The sequence below is a fragment of the Neovison vison genome, chromosome 4, assembly GCF_020171115.1.
Source record: "Neovison vison isolate M4711 chromosome 4, ASM_NN_V1, whole genome shotgun sequence".
NCBI classification, from domain to species: Eukaryota; Metazoa; Chordata; class Mammalia; order Carnivora; family Mustelidae; genus Neogale; species Neogale vison.
In genome coordinates, this window is record NC_058094.1 from 139226587 (window position 1) to 139249540 (window position 22954).

Consider the following 22954-nt stretch of genomic DNA (forward strand, 5'->3'; position numbering starts at 1 on the left):
GCCGATTTGGATGCCTTTAATTTCCTTTTGTTGTCTGATTGCTGAGGCTAGGACTTCTAGTACTATGTTGAATAGCAGTGGTGATAATGGACATCCCTGCCGTGTTCCTGACCTTAGTGGAAAAGCTTTCAGTTTTTCTCCATTGAGAATTATATTTGTAGTGGGTTTCTCATAGATGGCTTTGATGATATTGAGGTATGTGCCCTCTATCCCTACACTTTGAAGGGTTTTGATCAGGAAGGGATGCTGTACTTTGTCAAATGCTTTTTCAGCATCTATTGAGAGTATCATATGGTTCTTGTTCTTTCTTTTATTGATGTGTTGTATCACATTGACTGATTTGCGGATGTTGAACCAACCTTGCAGCCCTGGGATAAATCCCACTTGGTCGTGGTGAATAATCCTTTTAATGTACTGTTGAATCCTATTGGCTAGTATTTTGGTGAGAATTTTTGCATCTGTGTTCATCAAGGATATTGGTCTATAGCTCTCTTTTTTGATGGGATCCTTGTCTGGTTTTGGGATCAAGGTGATGCTGGCCTCATAAAATGAGTTTGGGAGTTTTCCTTCCATTTCTATTTTTTGGAACAGTTTCAGGAGAATAGGAATTAGTTCTTCTTTAAATGTTTGGTAGAATTCCCCCGGGAAGCCATCTGGCCCTGGGCTTTTGTTTGTTTGGAGATTTTTAATGACTGTTTCAATCTCCTTACTGGTTATGGGTCTGTTCAGGCTTTCTATTTCTTCCTGGTTCAATTTTGGTAGTTTATATGTTTCTAGAAATGCATCCATTTCTTCCAGATTGTCAAATTTGATGGCGTAGAGTTGCTAATAATATGTTCTTATAATAGTGTATTTCTTTGGTGTTAGTTGTGATCTCTCCTCTTTCATTCATGATTTAATTTATTTGGGTCCTTTCTCTTTTCTTTTTGATAAGTCTGGCCAAGGGTTTATCAATTTTTAATTCTTTCAAAGAACCAGCTCCTAGTTTGGTTGATTTGTTCTATTGTTTTTTTGGTTTCTATTTCATTGATTTCTGCTCTGATCTTTATGATTTCTCTTCTCCTGCTGGGCTTAGGGTTTCTTTCTTGTTCTTTCTCCAGCTCCTTTAGGTGTAGGGTTAGGTTGTGTACCTGAGACCTTTCTTGTTTCTTGAGAAAAGCTTGTACCGCTATATATTTTCCTCTCAGGACTGCCTTTGTTGTGTCCCACAGATTTTGAACCGTTGTACAGTTACTACCTTTTTTATATACTTTTTTTATATACTTTTTTATATACTACCTTTTTTATATATTTTTTTAATATACTTTTTTATATACTTTTAAATATACTTAGAAATGTCATAAACTTGAAAGTCATATTCACATAAGAAATAGCTTTAAGTATTTTTTAATAAAATGAGAAGAATAAAATAGAGGAATTTTGAGTTAGTATTAATATGCAGATGCAACGTACCATACTTAATTGAAAATGATATTGCATTTGGTTAATTTATATATGATTCATACAGCTTTATATTCATCAGATATATATACTCCGGCAATTTACCTGAAAATTTTTCTGATTATAAATAATGTAAATGTATTAGAAAAATTATTTACTTTGTAAACCGGTTTCTATTTTGTAAATCAATGAAATGATTGTGGCCATAAAAAACACTCTTAATAAGTTTAATAAAGAATAGTGAGGGGCACCTGTATGGGTCTTCTATAAAACAACTGGTCATGATATCATGGTAGTTGAATTGAGCCCTGAGCTCTGTGTTGGACTCCAGGCTGAGTTTGGAGCCTGCTCAGGATTCCCGCTCTCTCCCCCACCACTCCTCTCTCTCTCTCTCTCTAAAATAAGGGGGGTGGGAGGTTGGGGTACCAGGTGGTGGGTGTTATAGAGGGCACGGCTTGCATGGAGCACTGGGTGTGGTGAAAAAATAATGAATAATGTTTTTCTGAAAATAAATGAATTGAAAAAAAATAAAAAAAAAGAAAAAGAAAAATAAATAAATAAATAAAATTCTAAAAAGAGGAATGGTGAAAAAATATGTAATAGAAATTCCATAAAACATAGGCACAAACCATAAAAATTGAGGAATATTATTTAATGCTCAATTGGTTATGGAAGTTCAAGATACCTTTTTTTCCTGAAAAGAATGAGACTCCAGGACCCTCGATCAAGAAAAGTGAGAGGAGGTAGGCATAATGTCTTACCATCCAGATTTTCCCAACTGGAATATCAAGTTCTTTACTATGATGAATTAGAAGTATTCCTAACAGAAACCAAACTTCATAAGATGAAAATTAGATTCCTTAATGTATTGAGTAGGGGCAAAAATTATGGGAATACCATGCACTTTGAAAAATAAATCCTGCTTTATATAATGTGATTTTTATTTATTTATTTTAAGATTTTATTTATTTATTTGACAGAGAGAGAGAGAGATATCACAAGTAGGCAGAGCAGCAGGCAGAGACAGAGGGGAAGCAGGCTCCCTGCTGAGCAGAGATCCTGATGAAGGGCTCCATCCCAGGACCCTGAGATCATGACCTGACCCGAAGGCATTGGCTTTAACCCACTGAGCCACCCAGGTTCCCCTATATAACGTGATTTTTAAATTAAAAACAAAAATATATCGTTGAGGAAAAATAGAGTGTCTTTCTATTATAATCAGTAAAATACTACTTGTACTATCAGGAAGATGTACAAAATGAAAACAAGTGCATTATGATCTAATATCTATTTACAGCATGAATTAAAAAACTCATCATTGTTTGTTTACTCATTTAGTATAAAAATCGGGAGCTCTGGTGCACAGGCAAAAATTCTGAAGAATTTTTTTTCCCTTTCTTCTCAAAGGAGAAATCGTAGTCATTACTTAAGAAATGGCCATGAAATTATTATTCTAACTCCAAACTACTGGAAAGAAAAAATTAATAAAGCATTTGTGTTTCAGTTTGAACTCAAATTGGAAAGAGTATTACTATTTGTAATTTGAATCATTAATTAATAATAAATGTTTGACCAAAGGATATCCCAGTGTTCAAGTGATATGCCCTTGAGAACCATGATGTTTCACTATATAATTTGACATTATATTTACAAGAAACTCTGACCAGAGCTGATAACATTTTATCCTTATATGTGACTTAATTCAGCAGGTTAAATGAAAAACAATTGAGGGGTACTACAACCAGCTCAGCAGTCTTAGAAGACAGATTCAGATTTGGAGGGAAATGCGAAGAGTCAAAATGCGGTGTCTTCTCAGTAATGCTTCAACCTCAAATGAAATTCCAATATAAAATTAGCTTTAAGTGAACATTTCCTGAAGCAAAACAAAATTCTGACCATTACATTAATTGATTAGGTTACTCTAAGAACATTTCTGAAAATAATAATTTTTTTATAGAAGTTTTGGATATATGGCCATTTGGTTTCTAAATTTCAGGCATTGTAAATTATTTGGAGGTGCAGCATTCAACATTGTCCTACTCAAAATCCCTCAGTGGTTCAGATATGAGAACAAGATGTTCTATACAATCAGAAATCAAGGAGAAGAATCCTAGTATTCAGAAATGGGCTTGGAACCCATATTTGTAACTAAAAGGGTAACTTGATAGACTTCCATTCAATCAAGTGACTGTGTATTATTTAAAAATGTTCTGCGTTTTGATCTAGGGTCTTTCACTTAATGTCTGTGACTTTGTCATGTTTCATAACCTCTAGAACCTCTTTTTCCATGGAAACTAAGAAAATAAGCACCGCATAACCCCCTGTGGATGAAAACCTACAGTAAGCTTTAATTCTATAGCAACTTTCCTCCCCTTTTACTATGTGCTGGTTGTTTACAAACCACACAATGTTTGTGTTTTTCTGGATATGTTCTAATTGTTTTTCCATTTTCTTCAACAGATAAAAGTCCTGATGAAGATATTTCTCCCAAGCCCACAGTTTTTCTTCCTTCAGTTGCTGAAGTAGAAGTCCATAAGGCTGGAACATATCTTTGTCTTCTTGAGGATTTTTTCCCTGATGTTATCAAGGTAGATTGGCAAGTAAAGGATGACAAAACAATTCTGAAATCTCAGCAGGGAGACACCACGAAGACTAAGGACACATACATGAAATTCAGCTGGCTGACCGTGACTGGAGCATCAATAGATAAAGAACACAAATGTATCATCAACCACCTAAGTAATAGCAGAGAAGTTGTTCAAGAGAATCTTTTCCCTTCAATAAACAAAGGTATGTGCACATAAAAATGTATACAACTACACAGAACACTTTGTTTCAAAGGGAGAACCCTACCTTTTTTGTCAAGTATTTTTTTTAAAGATTTTATTTATTTATTTGACAGGCAGAGATCACAAGTACGCAGAGCGGTAGGCTGAGAGAGAGGAAGGGAAGCAGGCTCCCTGCTGGGCAGAGAGCTGAATGCAGGGCTCAATACCAGGACTCTGGGATCATGCCCTGAGCCTAAGGCAGAGGGTTTAACCCACAGAGCCACCTAGGTGCCCCTTTTCTGTCAAGTATTAATGAAAACACACACACACATACACACATATATATATATATATATAATATTTTCTCTAATGTTGTTTTCTTTAATGATGGCATAAATGTCCTGCTATTTCCCAATGGAATTCAAATAGTATGGGCTTTGAGGGCACCCGGATACCTGTCATGTGAGCATCTGACTCCTCATTTATTCAGCTCAGGTCATGATCTCAGGCTCTTGAGATCAAGACTGCCGTCGGGCTCCATGCTCAGCCCAGACTGTGCTGGAGTTTCTTTCTGTCTGCCTCATCTCCCCGTGTTCTCTCTTTCTCAAAATAAATAATGGATCTTTAAAAAAAAAAATAGTATGCCTATGGAACATACAAAGAAAAAAAAGAAAAACTCACTTCGCCTTTCTCACATCAGTTTCATCATCCAAAATATTATTGTCACAGTGATATAGTTTCTACTTATTGTGTGGATTAAATGAAACAATACATGTGAAAGCACCTAGCAACCTTGCACGTAAGAAATGTTCTGATAGGGGCGCCTGGGTGACTCTGTTGGTTAAACAACTGCCTTTGGCTCAGGTAATGATCCTGAAGTCCCAGGATCAAGTCCCACATGAGGCTCCCTATTCAGCAGATAGTCAGCTTCTCCCTCTGACCCTACCCCCTTTCTTTCTTTCTCTCACTATCTCTCCTTCGCTCTCTCTTAAGTATATTAAAAAACAACAACAAAAAAAAAACTTTAAAACTTTTTTCAGAGCAATATCCTCACTTTATTTTTTAATGTAATTTTATTTTATTTTTTCAGTGTTCCAAGATTCATTGTTTATGCACCACACTCACTGCTCAATGCAATATGTGCCCTCCTTAATACCCATCACCCGGCTGACCCATCACCCACTCCCCTCCAAAACCCTGTTTCTTTCTAAGCGTCCACAGTCTCTCATGAATCATCTCCCCCTCCAATTTAGCCCAATTCACATTTCCTTTTCTTCCATCATTCCCCCTTTTATTCCTTATTCTCCACAAGTAAGTGATACCATATGATAATTGACTTTCTCTGCTTGGTTTATTTCACTCAGCATTATCTCCTCAAGTCCTGTCCATGTTGATAAAAAAGTTGGGTATTCATCCTTTTTGATGATGGGGTAATATTACTGTTCAGTATATGGACCATATTTTTTTTTATCCATTCATCTGTTGAAGGGCCTATTGGCTCTTTCCACGGTTTGGCGATTGTGGCCATTGCTGCATGGGCTACATATGGCCCTTCTTTTCGTTACATCTGTATCTTTAGGGTAAATACCCAGTATTTACCCAATAGTGAAATTGCAATTGCAGGATCATATGGTAGCTCTATTTTTAATTTCTTGAGGAATCTCCACACTGTTTTCCAAAGTGGCTGCACTAACTTGCATTCCCAAGAACACTGACTGAGTGTTCCCCTTTCTCTACATCTTCTCCAACACTTGTTTCCTAATAATGTTGACCATTCTAACTGGCATAAGAAGTATCTCAATGTGGTTTTGATTTGAGTTTCCCTGATGGCTAATGATGATGAGCATTTTTCCATGTGTCTGTTAGCCAAATTATGTCCTTTTTGGAGAACTGTCTGTTCATGTCTTTTGGACATTTTTTGACCTGATTATCTGTTTTTTGGGTGCTGAGTTTGAGGAGATCTTTACAGATTTTGGATATCAGCCCTTTGTCTATAGCATCATTTGCAAATATATTCTCCCATTCAGTGGGTTTCCTCATAGTTTTGTTGACTGTTTCCTTTGCTGTGCAGTAGGTTTTTACCATGATGTAGTTCAAAAGTTCATTTTCGCTTTTGTTTCCTTTGCCTTTGGAGACATGTCTTGAAAGAAGTTGCCGTGGTGGATGTTGAAGAGGTTATTGCCTATGCTCTCCAGGATTATGATGGATTCCTGGCTCACATTGAGGTCTTTCTTCCATTTCGAGTTTATCTTTTTGTATGGTATAAGAGAATGGTCGAATTTCATTCTTCTATACGTAGCTGTCCTATTTCCCCACCACCATTTATTGAAGAGACTGTCTTTTTTTCCCTGGATATATATTTTTTCCTGCTTTATCAAAGATTAGTTGACAATGAGTTGAGGATCCATATTAGGGCTCTCTATTCTTTTCCATTGATCTATGTGTCTGTTTTTGTGCCAGTACCATGCTGTCTTAGTGATTATAGCTTTGTAATATAGCTTGAAATCAGGCAACATGATGCCCCGAGCCTGGTTTTTCCTTTTCAACATTTCCTTGGCAACCCAGTGACTTTTCTCATTCCAAATAAATTTTAAGACTGTTTGTGCCAGCACTTTGAAAAATGCCTCCGGAATTTTGATCAGAATGGCATTGAAAGTACAGATTTTTCTGGGCAGTAGAGACATTTTAACAATGTTTATTCTTCCAATACATAAGCATGGAATGTTTTCCCATCTTTTTGTGTCTTCTTCATTTCTTTCATGAGTGTTCTATAGTTCTTCCAGTACAGATCCTTCACCTCTTTGGTTAGGTTTGTTTCCAGTATCTTGTGGTTCTTGGTGCTCTAGTAAATTGAATCAACTCCCTAATTTCCCTTTCTATATTTTCATTGTTAATGTATAAGAAAGCGACTGATTTCTGTTCATTGATTTGGTATCCTGCCACATTACTGAATTGCTGTTTGAGTTCTTGTATTTTGGGTGTGGAGTCTTTTGGGTTTCCCATATAAAGTATCATGTCATCTGCGAAGAGAGAGTGTTTGACTTCTTTGTCAATTCGAATACATATTATTTCTTTTTGTTGTGTGATTGCTGTTGCTAGGATTACTACTATGATGTTGAACAACAGTGGCAAGAGTGGGCATCCTTGTCATCTTTCTGATCTCAGTGAGAAGGCTGTCAGGATTTCCATATGAGAATGATATTCACTGTGGGTTTTTCATAGACAAACTTTATGAAGTTGAGGAATGTTTCCTCTATTCCTATACTCTGAAGAGTTTTAATCACAGAAAGATGCTGTATTTTGTCAAATGCTTTTTTGCATCGTTTGAGAGGACCATGTGTTTCTTCTCTCTTCTCTTACTGATTTGTTCTATCACATTGATTGATTTGCAAATATTGAACCAACCTTGCATCCCAGGGATAAATCCCACCTGGTCCTGGTGAATAATCTCTTTAATGTACTGTTGGATCCTATTTGCTAGGATCTTGTTGAGAATCTTGGCATCTATATTCATCAGGGATATTGGTCTTAAATTCTCCTTTTTGATGGGGGCTTTACCTGGTTTGGGGATTAGGGTAATGCTGCCTTCATAGAAAGAATCTGGAAGATTTCCTTCTGTTTCTATTTCTGGAAAGAATGTCGGAGAATAGGTATTATTTCTCCCTTGAATGTTTGATAGAAATCCCCAGGGAATCTGTCAGGTCTGGACTCATGTTTATTGTGAGGGTTCTAATCACTGCTTCAATCTTGTTGAGAGATATTGGCCTATTCAGGTTGTCAATTTCTTCCTATTTCAGTCTTAGAATTTATAGGTCTCCAGGAATGCATGTGCTTCTATGTTGCTTAACTTATTGGCATACAGTTGTTGATAACAACTTCTGATGATTGTTTCTATTTCCTTGGTGTTAGTCGTGATCTCTCCGTTTTCAGTTATAACTTTGTTCATTTGGGTCATCTCTCTTTTCTTTTGGATCAGTCTGGCCAGTTGTTTATCGAACTGATTAATTGTTTCAAAGAACCAGGTTCTATTTTGTTGATGTGTTCTACTGTATCTCTAGATTCTAGCTCATTAATCTCTACTCTAATCTTAATTATTTTAGTTCTTGTGTGTAGGTTGGCTTCATTGGCTTTTAATTCCCCATTCTTTAAGGTGCAAGGAGAGTTTGTGTATTTGGGAATTTTGAATTTTTTTTTTGATTGACACTTGGATGACTATATATTTTCTTTCCCCTTAGGATCGCCTTTGCCGGACACCTGGGTGGCTCAGTCAGTTAAGGACCGCCTTTGCCTTATCCTGTAGGTTTTGGGGACTGATGTGCCTTGATTCTCATTGGTTTCCTTGAATTGTTTAAATTCTTTTTAATTTTCTGGTTGATCCAAACATTTTTGAGCAGGATGGTCTTCAGCTTCCAAGTATTTGAAATCCTTGAAACTTTTTCTTGTGGTTGAGCTCCAATGTCAAAGCATTGTGTTCTAAGAACATGCAGAGAATAATCTTGGTTCAGCACTAATTTGCAACCCAGTATGTGGTCTATACTCGAGAAAGTACCATGTGTGCTCAAGAAGAATGAGTATTCTATTGTTTTAGGGTGGAATGTTTTGTATATATCTCTTAGGTCCATCTGATCCAATGTGTCATTCAAAGATCTTGTTCTTTGTTGTTTTTCTGCTTAGATGATCTCTCTGTTGCTGAGAGTGGTGTGTTAAGATCCCCTACAATTAATGCATTCAGCTGGATTATGTAGTTGAGTGCTCCAATGCTAGGGGCATAAATACTTAACAATTAATAGATCTTCTTGATGGACAGACCCTTTAAAACAATGTAGTATCCTTTTGTATCTCTGAATACATTCTTTAGCTTAAAATCTAATTCATTTGAAATAAGAATCACTACCCCAGCTTTCTTTGAGACCTGTCACTTCTGTCTGGGTTTATCTTTAGGTTCCAAATATGTCTCTTACAGACAGCATATGGGTGGGTCCTGTCGTTTTATACAGTCTGCAACCCTGCACCATTTTATGGGGGCATTTAGGCTGTTCACATTGAAAGTGATTATTGAAAGGTAAGTTTTTATTGTCATGATGTTGCCTGTGAAGTCCTTGTTTCTATAGATTGTCTCTGTAAACTTCTGTTCTATGTTACTCTTGGGTTCTTTCTTCTTTTATAGAGCCCTCCTTAATATTTCTTGTAGTTCTAGCTTTACGGTCACATATTCTTTTTAAATCTTGCCAGTTTTGGAAGCTCTTTATCTCTCCATCCATTCTGAATGTCAGCCTTGCTGGATAAAGTATTCTTGGCTGCATGTTCTTCTCATTTAGTGCCATGAATATGTCTTGCTAGCCCTTTTTAGCTTGCCAGGTTTCTGTGGACAGGTCTCATGTTATTCTGATAGTCCTTCTCTGTACATAAGGAATCTCTTCCCCTAACTGTCCTTAACACATCCTCTCTGATTTTATGACTCGTGATTTTCACAATTAATTGTCTGGAGATCATTCTAGATGCATTAATTTTCAGGGGTGTCCTCTCTGCCTCTAGAAAATGAACACTTGTTTCATTCCCCAGATTAGGGAAATGTTCATCCAGTGTTTTTTCAAATGTATCTTCTAATTCTCTCTCTCTCTCCATCCCAGTAATGCTGACATTGGAATGTTTCATGGCATAATTTATTTTCCTAATTCTCTTTTCATGGCTTTTAAGCTGTTTGTTCTAGGTCTCCTCCTGGTACTTCTTTTCTATGAGCTTGTCTTCCAGATCATTAAATTGATCTTCGGCATCATTTACCCTAGCTGTCAGAGTGTTGAGATTAGATTGGATCTCATTGATAGCATTTTTAAGTTCTGCTGGATCAACTCTTACTTCTGTCCTTAGAGATTCTGTTTTGCCTCTAATGGTGTTCTCCAACCTAGCAATTGTCTGGATAATTTTTACCCTGAATTATATTTCCAACATATTGTTTATGTCTATATCCAATGGTTCTGTGGCAGAGGTCACAGTCTCTGAATTTCTCCTCTCTTGGGTGTTTCTCCTCCAAGTCGTTTTGGTAACAGATGGTTGAGGGGATGTATACTGGATATATCAAGCACGAATCAGTCAAGGTGCATCTTGCATAGTTTTGGAGCAATCAGAAATCCCCACCAAAAAGAGAGAAGAAAGAAAAAAAGAGAGAGAAAAGGCAAAAAAAAGGGGAAAAAAAAGAAGCCAAAATGAGCACCAAAAGTAAGATTTATTTATAAGTATAAATAAAAAGTATAGATTTATTTATAAGATTTACATAAACAACAAAAAAAAAACCCTAAACAACAGCAACAACGAAACGAAAAAACCAGAAGACCAAGAAAAGTAAAAGAAAAGAAAAAGAAAAAAGAAAAATACAGGCAAAATGAGCTCCAAGAATAAGATTTATATAGTACATAAACAGAAAAAAATATACCTTAACACTGACAGAATAAGATGGGAAAGGTGTTTATAAACCCTTCATGTGGGCAAGGAAGGTTATCTCAGTTCGTCCTGAGTGTATCTTGTTATGTTTGTTAAAGGACTCAATGTTCCAGAGATACAGGGAAATTAAAACTGGTTTATATATAGGGGTAGTATTGATTAGGGAAAAAAAAAGACTACCTTGAAGTTTATATCTATATCTATATATCTACATCTATCTATAGAAATATCTATATCTATATCTATATATAAAAAAAAAGAAACACAGGTATATGTATGAAAAAAGTTCAAGAAGTTATCATGCAATGTGTTATAATAAACATCTAGCTGTAGTGCTAAGTAAGTTAAAAAATAATAGGATAAGAATGAGAACAAATTTTTTAAAAAGTTATGAAATACACCGTTTGGGGGGCAATAATGAGGGAAAAGAAAATATTGTTTTCCCACTATCACTGAGGTTTTCCAGTTTTATGGAGATGCTGTGGTTATTGTCCTCATGTTTCTTTTGGTTTGTCTTCTGGGAGCAGAGCCTGCACATTGTTTTTCAATCAGTCTTGCATGGGCCGCATTGCCCTGCCAGCTATCAAGTGGCTGGGTTCTGTGGAAACAGGATTTTCAGGCTTTTTCTTCTCTGGAAGCTTTTATTCGTTTACGGCTTTTTGTGGCTTTTTGGAGGGTTAGTGCAAAGTAAACTGTCCACACCCAGACCTCTGCCTCAGAAAGAAGCCTCAGTCTACTCCCCTCTGGATTGTTCAGAATACACAGACTTCGGGGTGCCTGGGTGGCTCAGTGGGTTAAGCCGCTGCCTTCGGCTCAGGTCATGATCCCAGGGTCCTGGAATCAAGCCCTGCATCGGGCTCTCTGCTCAGCCGGGAGCCTGCTTCCTTCTCTCTCTCTCTGCCTGCCTCTCTGCCTGCTTGTGATCTCTCTCTGCCAAAAAAATAGATAAAATCTTTAAAAAAAAAAAAAAAAGAAAGAAAAAAGAATACACAGACTTCCCCTCTGCAAACTCCATTGAACACTGCACTCTGCCACAGGCATTTCCTGCTCCCATCCACCACCTTGGTGGTCATCCTCAGGCCCACACTTGTCTCTACACCCCCGTGCCTAAAACTGTGAGCAATATTGGTCTAGGCCAGCCTGATTCTGGTGACTGCTTTTGCCGACTGTCTGGAGTCCATGCCCATCCTGGGTGCACTCAGACCCAGTGGTAGTGCAGGTCATGGAAGGTTGTGGGCCCAGGGACCTCAGGCAGAAGCTTATACCAGGCTCTCTCAGTTATGGTCTGGAGTGTACCCAGCCCCAGTGGTGGTGCAAGCATTGGACAGCTGCAGGCTCAGGGACCACTGGCAGAAGCCCCTGTCAGGCTCTCTCAGGCTTGGGCGGGTGCAAGCTGTGACCACCCTCAAACCAAGAGCTTAGGTCCGTGCCTGTGGCCGCCCAATTCTACCAATTGCTCCTCAAGACCCGTTGTTCTTTTTGTATGGTTTTAACCAGACTTCAAGTTAATGCTGGTCTGTGAGCACAGGACTCTTTCATATTGTTGTATTACTTCCCAATGTGTCGATTCTGGTGGCTCCCACCCCTTCTGGTTATCCTCTGATATCAATCCAAACACTCCTACTCTGCTTTATCCCTCCACTGATGATCTTCTGCCCCCATAGAAATTCAGAAGTATATAATCTTACACCTCAGGCCAATTTCATGGTGTTCAGAGTGTTCTATTAGATATTTAGCTCACTTTAGGAGACCCTGAAACAGGGTCTCTTACTTCTCTGCCAACTTGCCAGAGTCCCCCCACCCTTTTTAAAATGAAATAGCCAGAAAGTCCACTTTTCATGACTTTACTTATGAGGAAATAAGAACAATTATATAACTTTCAAGAATATTCTTCTCAGCATCACAGTCCTTCTCACTTTAAACTTGTTCTACTCAAAGTATGACCCATTAACAATGAGTTACAGGGCACAAAATGCTGTTCATTTGATGGAGGCGAATCACAGCTCAACTTGAAATAGTAATTTGGCTACTGCGGTTTTAGTATGATCTTGTGTTTTTCAGATTTGAATTTTATATACCAGAAAAAGGTGAAGTGTCATTAGTAAAGATTGGGTGAGGCTTACATGTATAACATTTCTTTCATTCTACACAATGTATATATTTCTTTCCATTAGTAAAGCTGTTCAGCAAACATTATGGCTGTCCTAGTGAATGCCAGGCTGGAAGTGGTACAGGATGAACTACTATCCCAATGAGGATCATTACCATAATGCAAATAGACTTTTCCTAATCACTCAGGGTCCCTTATGATTCAGGTATGATTCAGGCATGGTGTCCCAATGGTGCCCCATTGGTGTAGACACCAGTTTAGACATTGTGGGCAGCCAACTGAAAATGCTCTAGCCCACTGTGATCCAGTAATTCAGTAGATTCAGTAACGTCCTGGAATAAACATCACAGACCAAGGCTACAGAAGTCTCTTAAGAAGTAGTCAGTTTATACTTTTCTCTGTGATTCACAAGCAATTTTTAAGCAGTGGGAAACAAACATGTGAGAAGAACTGTGAAGAGCTTTCTATATACAAGTTAAAATTTCTGAAGTAAATCTTTGTCTTCATGGAACATTGGGGGAAAAAAAAGAACCCACATACCTAAAATGGTAACACTCAGTTTAAGGCTCCAAGTCACTAAACAAAGACTTAATACCTAACCCAAGTACAATTTCAACCCTCCAGAAGAGTAACATTTACTAAGTCAACATGGGCATTTCCTGATCAGCCCCAGAAAGATTCCTGATGGATCCCCTCTTTCCCTTTGAGAAAGTGACCTTGCCTAAAACAATGGCTTTTTTGCTAAGAATTTTCTTTTTCTGTCCCCTCACTGTTGTTAAAAAGGTTTCCTTTTCTCTAATGCTTTTGAGTTCCCCTCTACTTCTAGACGTGATGCTGAGTGATTCATTAATACATTGATTAGTAATGCTATTAGATCTTTTATTTACTTAGTTCCAATTTTTGTTCTTTAACAGGTTTGATGGCTGTGACAGAATCTGAAATGAACTCCCAGGGACATTCAGAGACAAAGCGAAACACAGAGGTGGTGACCATGAGTCCTTTGAATTCAGGATATTTCTCACCTGATCCAATGGCTGTGGGTGAGTTCTTGGCTCTATGCTCCACTCTCTTTTTATTCAAATTTCTATTGTAATTGATTTTGCATTACAGGGCAGGCCAGCTTGGGCTGGCAGTGTATGCTAGTGTTAAGTTGAGGTAGCTGCTTTTTTTTTTTTTTTTTTAGCTCTGTTGAGTTAATGTATTTGCCCAGAAGCCAACTGACCTGGCACACAAGCAAGCCCCTAAACTTTCAGACTGAGTTCCCCAGGTGGAACCCTCAGGAAGTGTCCAGGAGAATTGGTATTGCACGAGAGTCTTCTTTGGCCAGAGCTCAGTAACATCTCTTACTGGCCATACACTAATGTGTGCATAATTTTTAGTCTTTGGTGTAGACCATGAGTTGTGGGGCAGAGGTAGAGGGAAAAGGAGACATCCCACTGAATCGGGAGCCTCAAATGGGGCTTGATCCCAGCACCCCAGGATCAGGACATGAGCTGAATGCAGATGCTTAAAACACTGGGCCACCCAGGTGAGTCCAAATTACAAATCTAAAACTCCTTTTGTCTTTTGAGGAATTGCCTTGGGAACCACCAGGTTGGAGACCTCAAAAGTACAAAACAGTTTACCATTCTCTTACCTGTCAGGTCCATAATTCTAGAACTGCTTACTTTCTGGAGGTTTCATACCTGCTCCCTCTGGGTTCCTTGAACACCTGCAGCTGGACTTCATTCCACTGCCAGTTGGTACATGTTGTCAATATGCCCTTGTCATTGTTTGTATATTTTCTGGGTGGGGTTAAGCCTTTCCCTGCCAAGAGGCTGATGTCCTCATTGTGGCAAGGACATTGTTAAAAATGGGTTTCTCCTTGGGGGACACCTTCTGTGATCTCCAGTGACTAGGGCACATAATTCACAGGGAAAATCACAGGAGCCTTTAGAAACACCTTGCAAACTTCCTGGAATTGTCTCAGGAACTGCTGATCCTTTGGATGTGAGTCCTCATTGTCTGATTTTCAAGCCTGTAATCATCAGGTTACAGAAAACTTTTTAGAGCACAATTAAAGGGTCCTCTTAGTCACAGGGTGCAGCCTGGTGATTAGGTATGTAAGACACAACATTGGAAGAAGATAGCCCTGGACATTTTCAGCAGAAGAGGGAAATTACCAAGTGTTCCTGCTATAAAACTAATAGTTGAACCTTGTACACAATCCACAGCTACAGAAGTCTCCACCTGACACTTAGTACTGCCCAGACACTGGAGTTTCTGAATCAAATTGTGGGACAAAGAAGTAGCTGACATCCAAATAGACTGCTTTCATCTAGACAGGGGTTCAAAGATTCATACTTTAAATATGACATCCTTTCTCCCTCTTTTTTTTTTTTTTCCTTTACTCTGTCAATGGTTTGTATCTCCCAGGTCAATGCCAAGAGGCCTAATCTCTGGAATCAGAGATACCTAGCAGAAAATATAACCCTGGTCCTAATTTTTCTCAAGGTCAATATGACATCTCATTGGTTGATTACCATAATGTTATATTGGGAGTTAGTTAGGAATTACCAAGAAGCCACCGGGATTCACTCCTTTGGCTGGCCCTATTTTCTCAGTGAGGGATAATTATAAAGAAGTATGATTAAGACCTTTCCCTTCATTCTTCAAGTTGTTGCTGAAGCCCCCCTAAAGCAATGGGTATCCTCCCCCCAAAAAAACAAGAAACAAACAAAACCCTTTGACTCTGACCAAAGCAGTTCTTGAAAATAAAATAACCCTTGATTACGATTTGGATGAACAAGACTGGACCTTTGCTGTAGGCAACACCATGTTCTATACCAAGTTGAACACTATTGGGAAAATTAAAACCCAGTAACATCAGATCATGGTATAAGCCATGTGGCTTAACAGAGTTACTCCTTTAATAGGGTCTTTCTTACATATTTGATTTTAATTGGTTCGAGTCTTGGGGACTATGACAAACATGAGGAATTATCCTGTTTAGAGGCATCATAATAATCTGTCTGGTGTGTTATGCCCTCTCAAAAGCTTTCATGTAAATTCAAAGCCAGTAATTTCCAAGCAAATGTTCTAAGACTGGAACATTACAATGAATGAAGAGAATGACCAACTCAAAAATTGTAAAGCTGAAGTGGTGACCTGTGAATATCACAAGGGTTAAGTAAAAAGGTTAAGACCTGTTAATAGCACCCAGAGAACAACAATTACTGTGAGAATGTCAGAGCAGTTGCTGAGAGTGGTGTTAATGTCTCCAGTTTAGAACCCATCTCTCAGTTCAGCTGAGAGTCTGATCAAAAGGCAGAGTTGTTATAAAGGAAAACCACAGGCTCAAAATGTACTCAGCATAAGGCCACAAGTCATCAAAGTCTTCAGACCTACCCAGCTGCAGAGTCAACACCCAGAAATGCAACCTTTGGTGGGTGGACATGGGCACTTCCTGGTCAGCAATAGGAAGTTTACAGAGTGTCTGCCTCTATTCCCCATAGGAGGATGACCTTGCCTCTGCCAATAGTTTCCTTGCTGATAATTTATTTTTCACTCCCTATCTTGAAAAACCTCTTTCCTATTGGCCTTTGAAGTTCCTCTCTACTTCCTGGATAGGATGATGCCTGACTCATGAATAGGTTTAAAATACAGCTAGTTAAATCTTTAAAATGACTCAGTTTTGAATTTTTGTTATTTCCCAGATTCCTAGGTTGTCCAATGACCAAATTCATGTTAACGATTTACTTTTACCTGACCTATGATGAAGATCAAATGAAATTATGGCAGTGAAAATGCTTGTTGAAAACACAACATGGATGAGTTTATTCCTATATTCATTGTATTTATTTATATATTTTCCTAAAACTAACTTAAGTAAGATTATAAGTCAGCCCTAAGTTTTTTATTTCTACAGCTAACAGAAAAGTAGTAAACAAGAAAGGCATAAATTTAATGTAACCCCTTGGCTGAAGTATCCTGTTAGGTTTTGATTTCTCTAGTTTGCAAGAGAAAAGTAAAAAGTATAGTAAGTTTCATGGTGAGAATTATGTTAAGGGAGAAGTTCCTGTGTGTATGTGTTTTGCTTAGCATTTCTGAAAGGAATGTCTCCAAGTTCTTCTCATAGCAATAAAGGCAACAAAAGCATTTCTGTTAATGCAATTCTTTTTTTTTAATTTTTTTTCCAATTTATTTATTTTCAGAATGTTAATGCAATTCTATAGCACATTTCTAATACTGGTTCATGGAATTTTTTTTTTTTAAGATTTTATCTGTTTTTTTTTTTTAAAGATTTTATTTATTTATTTGACAGAGATAGATTACAAGTAGGCAGAGAGGCAGGCAGAGAGAGAGAGGAAGGAAGCAGGCTCCCTGCCGAGCAGAGAGCCCGATGCGGGACTCGATCCCAGGACCCTGAGATCATGACCCGAGCCGAAGGCAGCGGCCTAACCCACTGAGCCACCCAGGCGTTGAGAGAGAGAGAGAGAAGCAGATTCCCTCCTGAGCAGGGAGCCTGATGTTGTGCTAGATCCCAGGACTCAGATATCATGACCTGAGCCAAAGGCAGCTGCCCAACTGACTGAGCCCCCCAGGCATCCCTGTTTTTGTTTTTGATAAAAACTTTTATATATGTATAGTTACATGAATGCTCAGAATGATTAAGTGACTCTCAAGAGAGATAAAACTCATCTTGTCCTCATTTTTTTTAAAAAGATTTTATTTATTTACTTGACAGAGATCACAAGTAGGCAGAGAGATAGGCAGAGAAAACAGGGTCCCTGCTGAGCAGAGAGCCCCATGTGGGGCTTGATCTAGAACCATGGGATCATGACCTGAGCCGAAGGCAGAGGCTTTAACCCACTGAGCCAGCCAGGTGCCCCTTGTCCTCATTTTAGACCAGCCTTGAGAAAGAGCACCTAGAACACACATATAGGTTTTATATGAAACTTTTCTATTTTACTGTCTCTATGTCAACCAATACATGGTGATGAGATTTTTTATTTATCTTTTTTAAGTTTTTATTTTACTTTTAGTTAGTAAACATATAGTGTTATATTAATTTCAGTTATAAATATGATCAATAAAGTCACTGCATGGAAAAAAAGGAGACCTATAAGGCACTTTAAAGTTAGTTCTTGAGGATATTTTAACATCTAACATCTAGCAATTATAGTAATTATCTATAATTATATATTGTATTTTAGATATTGTATATTGTATATAGTAAGTATCTATAATATAAACATCTAAGCATCCAGCTAGCTCCGTTGGTAGAGCATGAGACAATTATAATATAAATATCTAACAATTATAGTAATTTTAATTATAGTTATCATAATTACAGTAACATTTTTCTTCCTGGGATTTGCTCAAATGTTTATATCTGAAACTGATTTCTTCAAGAGCACACCAAAATAAGATTGTGTGGAGTACATAAAATTGCACACCATAAACATGTCTGTGTGGACAAAGATAAATAGAAAAGAAAAAGGATAAAACAAAAGAGCATTGCAACTCTCTCTTCCTGCATCCTGTGGTCAATGATCATTTTACTGATTTTTGTCTTTATATGTATGTTGGATGCCTTTGTGTTTTGTTTTGTTTTGTTTTGTCTTCTACACTAGAGGTAAATATAACTCCTTTTTTTGTGTGTGTTCAGATGGCTATATATGTGACTTGGTCTTCATTCTATCCCTACAAACTAGTTTACATTCAGGGGTGAATGGGTGGCTACATTGGTTAAGCACAGGCCTTTGGCTCAGGTCTTGATCCCAGGGTCAAGGGATTGAGCCGTGCATTGGGCCCCCTGTTTATTTTTTTATATTTCTTAATTATTTATTTATTTGACACAGAGAGAGTAAGAGAATGAGGAAGAGAGAGATAGAGAGAGAATAAGTAGGGGGAACTACAGGCAAGCAGAGGGAGAAGGAGAAGCAGGATCCCCACAGAATCAGGAACCTGAAGGGTGGCTGGATCCCAGGACCCAGGATCATAGTCTGAGCCAAAGAAAGCTACTTAACTGCCTAAGCCACCCAGGTGCCCCTGGGCTCTCTGATTAGTGGGGAGTCTGCTTCTCCCTCTACCTTTGTCTCTTTCTCCTGCTCATGCTCTCTCCCTCTCAAATAAATAAATAAATAAATAGATTTTTCTAAAAATGAGCATTCATAATGAAAAGGTCATTTGCTAAGATGAAAGGCTAAGATATCTGGTGTTTGACAGTGCACAATGGGGAGTTATGTTAGATTTCTATGGGGTGTTTTACATGGTGCTTTTCATATGTTTTCACTCATCTAAATGCCCACAAACATCCTTTGAGGGCTGGCTCTAACAATCACTGATATGATTTTGCAAGGGACATAGACTCTTTAAATCTTATTTCCTTCTGGGTAAGACAGAGTCCTCCAAATTCAGCTTATATCAGTGTAACTGGGGGATCATATGACATAATACATGTGAACCTTTAACACAGTGTCTGGCACAATAATAATCATTTAATAGGTATTAGCTTTCATTCATATTGTTGTCATGTCTGCAAATACCACCACTCCAGAAAATCATGTGCGGTATCTGGGGATACTGAAGCTTGTGTGATTTGAAAGGTAGGACTGCTTTCTTTTGCTTAGATGGGAAATGACCTAAACCAGACTCCTTCCAACATGTAAGATTCTGCTGTGATTCTAGGGTTGGATGGACTCATCTTGGTAACAGCACTTCATGTCAGCAGTGGGTGCTGAGGACTGTACAGCGGCCAGTTTCTGGTTATTTTTCCATTCAACACATTTTCATATGACACCTACTTTGCAGTAGGCACTGTGCTAGGAGTGATGAGCAGAGAAGGAAAACAAGATAGTCTTAAGCATTTACCCTCCAGCTGTAGGGGAAAAAAAGAAAAATGCATAATTCATGAAGTTTAACATCTTCATGTGCAGAAATACAATTTTGAATTGATTTACTGAATTACACAGACTCAGAACAATCAATTCTGGAATTGTGGGGCTCATATTAGTAAAGGCTCTCCTCTCTGCTTACTAATTTTTATCTATCATCTACCTATCTATCTTCTAATTATCTATCATCTTTCTATCCACAACACAGACACACATCAAATAATGGATTTGAACAATTGAATAATACTTGTACTCATTTCTTTCAGAGCTTGCTGCTATTAACTCCACAAAATCTTCTCTGAATGAGGAAAATGGTAAGATTTTGTCTATGTTTGCCTTTATGTTCTGCGGTAGCATTTGCTCCTCCTCATCCACATCACCCTTGAACTGCCTGGCTTCAGAGAAAAACCTCAGAATGGCTGGATCTTGAACAATAGACTGAGTGATGTTTTAAGACAATCCAATATCTCTCAGGAATCATCATCACACAGTGAATGCTGGGTTTGGGTGTGAGAAGACTATAAGTTAGGGGTGCAGTGATGTGGTCTGAATTCTTTCAACAATGGAATTCATTCACTTCTGTGACCTTTGTTACTACTGACTGAGGAAAACAGGATATCAATTGCTTCTGGATTTTTTTTTTTCAGATTGCTTCTAGGTTAAAAAAAATGAATTGTTCTTGCTGGATGTTAATAACATGAACTGACACTGAGAGCTTCTCGTACAGAAGGTGTGCTGCACTGTGAGTGCATTTTGTTTAATTCTCCTAATACTCACTGTGAAGGATTTTATTCCCATTTTACATAGGAGGACAATGAGCTAAATTTATTTGTCTCCATACCACACAGCAAGATCTAGGGCTTCACCCCAGACCATCTGAATCGAAAGATCATATACTATCTTAGTTTCTATTCTTCCTCTAATTCCCAAAGCCAAGACCCTGAGACAGGTGTACACATGGGGAGGGGTGTGAGTGCAGGCCTTCTGGTGCCACAGACTGGACTTAAACCCCACTCTTTTAATTATCAGTTGCATGACTATGGCTAAACTATTTCTATTTTCTGAACACACCAAAAAATGACACTTAAATAACACCTAATTCGGTCATAGAAGATATAACGTGACATATGTGAAATGTCTAGCATAGGTATCTCACTTAGCTGCTACATCATTAAGTACTAGCTCCTGGCATTTTCTTCCCACATATGAAAAAGGTAATGATGAAGAGCATTGGTTTTAGCCCTGCTGATCCAACCTCCTTGTCCAGTATCAAGAGACTTGTGGACTCTAACCATCATCATCACCTTCCTCATTATCATCACCCTAATTTATAGTTTTGCTTAATCACTTTGATGTCTTTGTTATTTTGTGTGTGTGAATATGCAGAATTATATAGAGAGCTGAGAAAGTGTTCTTAAATGCCATGTTGCTGGGATTGAAATCTGGCTTCTGGTACTTACTAGTTCCATGAAATTGGCCCTTCTCTCTCTGTCTTCAGTTTATTTGTAAAAAAGGGAGTGAAAATAATAGTAATCTCATAAGTTATTGAAAAATTAAACAAGATTTAAGCTTTGCATACAAAGTTGCCAAAATTAGTAACAGCTAGTTTGTACTTAATGGATATTGCCTCTTATCCTTTTTTTTCCATGAGTCAGATTTATAAGACCCAAACACAATTTTGATGTGTTATGAAGTCCAGATATTGTATCTGTTTTAAACTAATTGCTATCAGTGAAATTTCTACAGAACATATATTGCCTCTTATTCTTACTTTGAAACATGGTATGGAAGAAGGAATGTTAAAAGCTATTTATCACCAATGCCTTTTTCCCACTGGATTCATTCATTATAAACACAACCTTACTTTTTATTACTTGGGAACGTTCTAGGTGAATTTCATAGATGTTTGAGTGACTTGATCAGCAAACTGTGTTCTGAGTTGTCTTGGGGACGGTGGTGGTGGAAATGGTGATGTAGGTGTTTATTCTCCAGTGAGTGTGTGAGTGTGTCACTTTAACCTAAGTCATCAGAAGTGTATACAGTCACCCCTCGCCCATTAATAAGTCCTAGCCTTTCAAAACAACATGTGAAATTAATGAAATGCTTCTTTTAGACACCCTGCAGCTGCAACTTGGGAACACATCTGCCTACTATACCTACCTCCTCCTCCTCCTGAAGAGCCTGGTCTACTCCGTCTTCCTCATCATCTGTCTGCTTGGGAGACCAGCACTCAGTGGCAGTGGGAAGAGTTCCTAACACATGGTGGCACAAGGTGTCACTTCTTGCCATTGGCTAGTGTCCCTAAGAGTATCTGCTGAGGATCTAGTGAGCCTTCTTTCTGAGATTGGGTTATTTCAGTTCACATGTGTCTTCTTCTTGTGTCATTATCTGAGAACAGGCTTACAAACTCCCGGGCAAACAGAAGCTTTCACTCTGCAGCTAGAACAAATTCTGCCATGACTCTGGGGTGGGATCAGAGGGCATCCACAGCATCTTCTGCACCACCCCCTCATTGTTGTCCACCAGCTGGCAGTCACCTAGTCCCCATGCCTCTGGGTACAGCCACCATACACCTTACAACTGCATTCCTTGAACTCTTTAACCAGATAGCTGCCTTGAAGTCTTTATTTTAATACCTGGAAGCCAACATGCTTATTACCTGACATTTGTGTGTTTTTCATAATAGTTACAATAAAAGCAATCAAAAATCTACTTTGACCTCTGTGTAATTTATTTGGTGCTAACTGAGAGTCCAAAGTAAAGGATGGCATGACAACTGAGTCTTCTAATTCAGCATCAATTGTAATAAGTGATCAATTCTACATTTCTAATTCTTTCTCTGAGATTGTTCTTATGATGCTTTCTTTGGGCACTGATCCTACGTGAGTCACAGACAGTGAATGTTTCCACGTTATTTCTCCTGCAAACTTTAGCAGATTCAGACTCATTTGGTTGAATAAACTCTGGTGGTGGCAGTATAACATGTTGCAATACTGGTGGCTGTGATCAGACCTGTTCCAGTGTGTCACAGGCACCATGTTTCCTGATTTCACAAGAATCCCAAAAGAGTTGCACTAACACTGAAAAGATAGAATGGCAGAGGGGTTAATTGCTTGACTTCTGAACTCCATATGCTTGGGCTTAAATCTTGGTTCTATAGCTATTGAACTCTCTGTGACATGATTTTCCCATTGTCAAATGGAGTTAAAGTGACGCATCCCTTGGAGTTGTGTGGATAAAATGAGTTAACATTCCTGGGTACCCATGAGTGCTCAACAACATTAGCCTCTACTGTTGGGAGATCTAAGTTAGAAATAAGA

At 38.2% G+C, this 22954-nt stretch overlaps 1 gene segment (V, D, J or C); it reads left to right on the plus strand.

The window, feature by feature from the left end:
- LOC122904687 overlaps positions 1–21890 on the plus strand; it is a 42879-nt gene extending 20989 nt beyond the window's left edge. The window contains 4 exon segments of the C gene segment in view: positions 3901–4230; positions 13671–13796; positions 19901–19948; positions 21748–21890. Of these exon segments, the coding sequence occupies positions 3901–4230; positions 13671–13796; positions 19901–19948; positions 21748–21890 (647 nt within the window).
- Positions 21891–22954: the final 1064 nt, after the last annotated feature.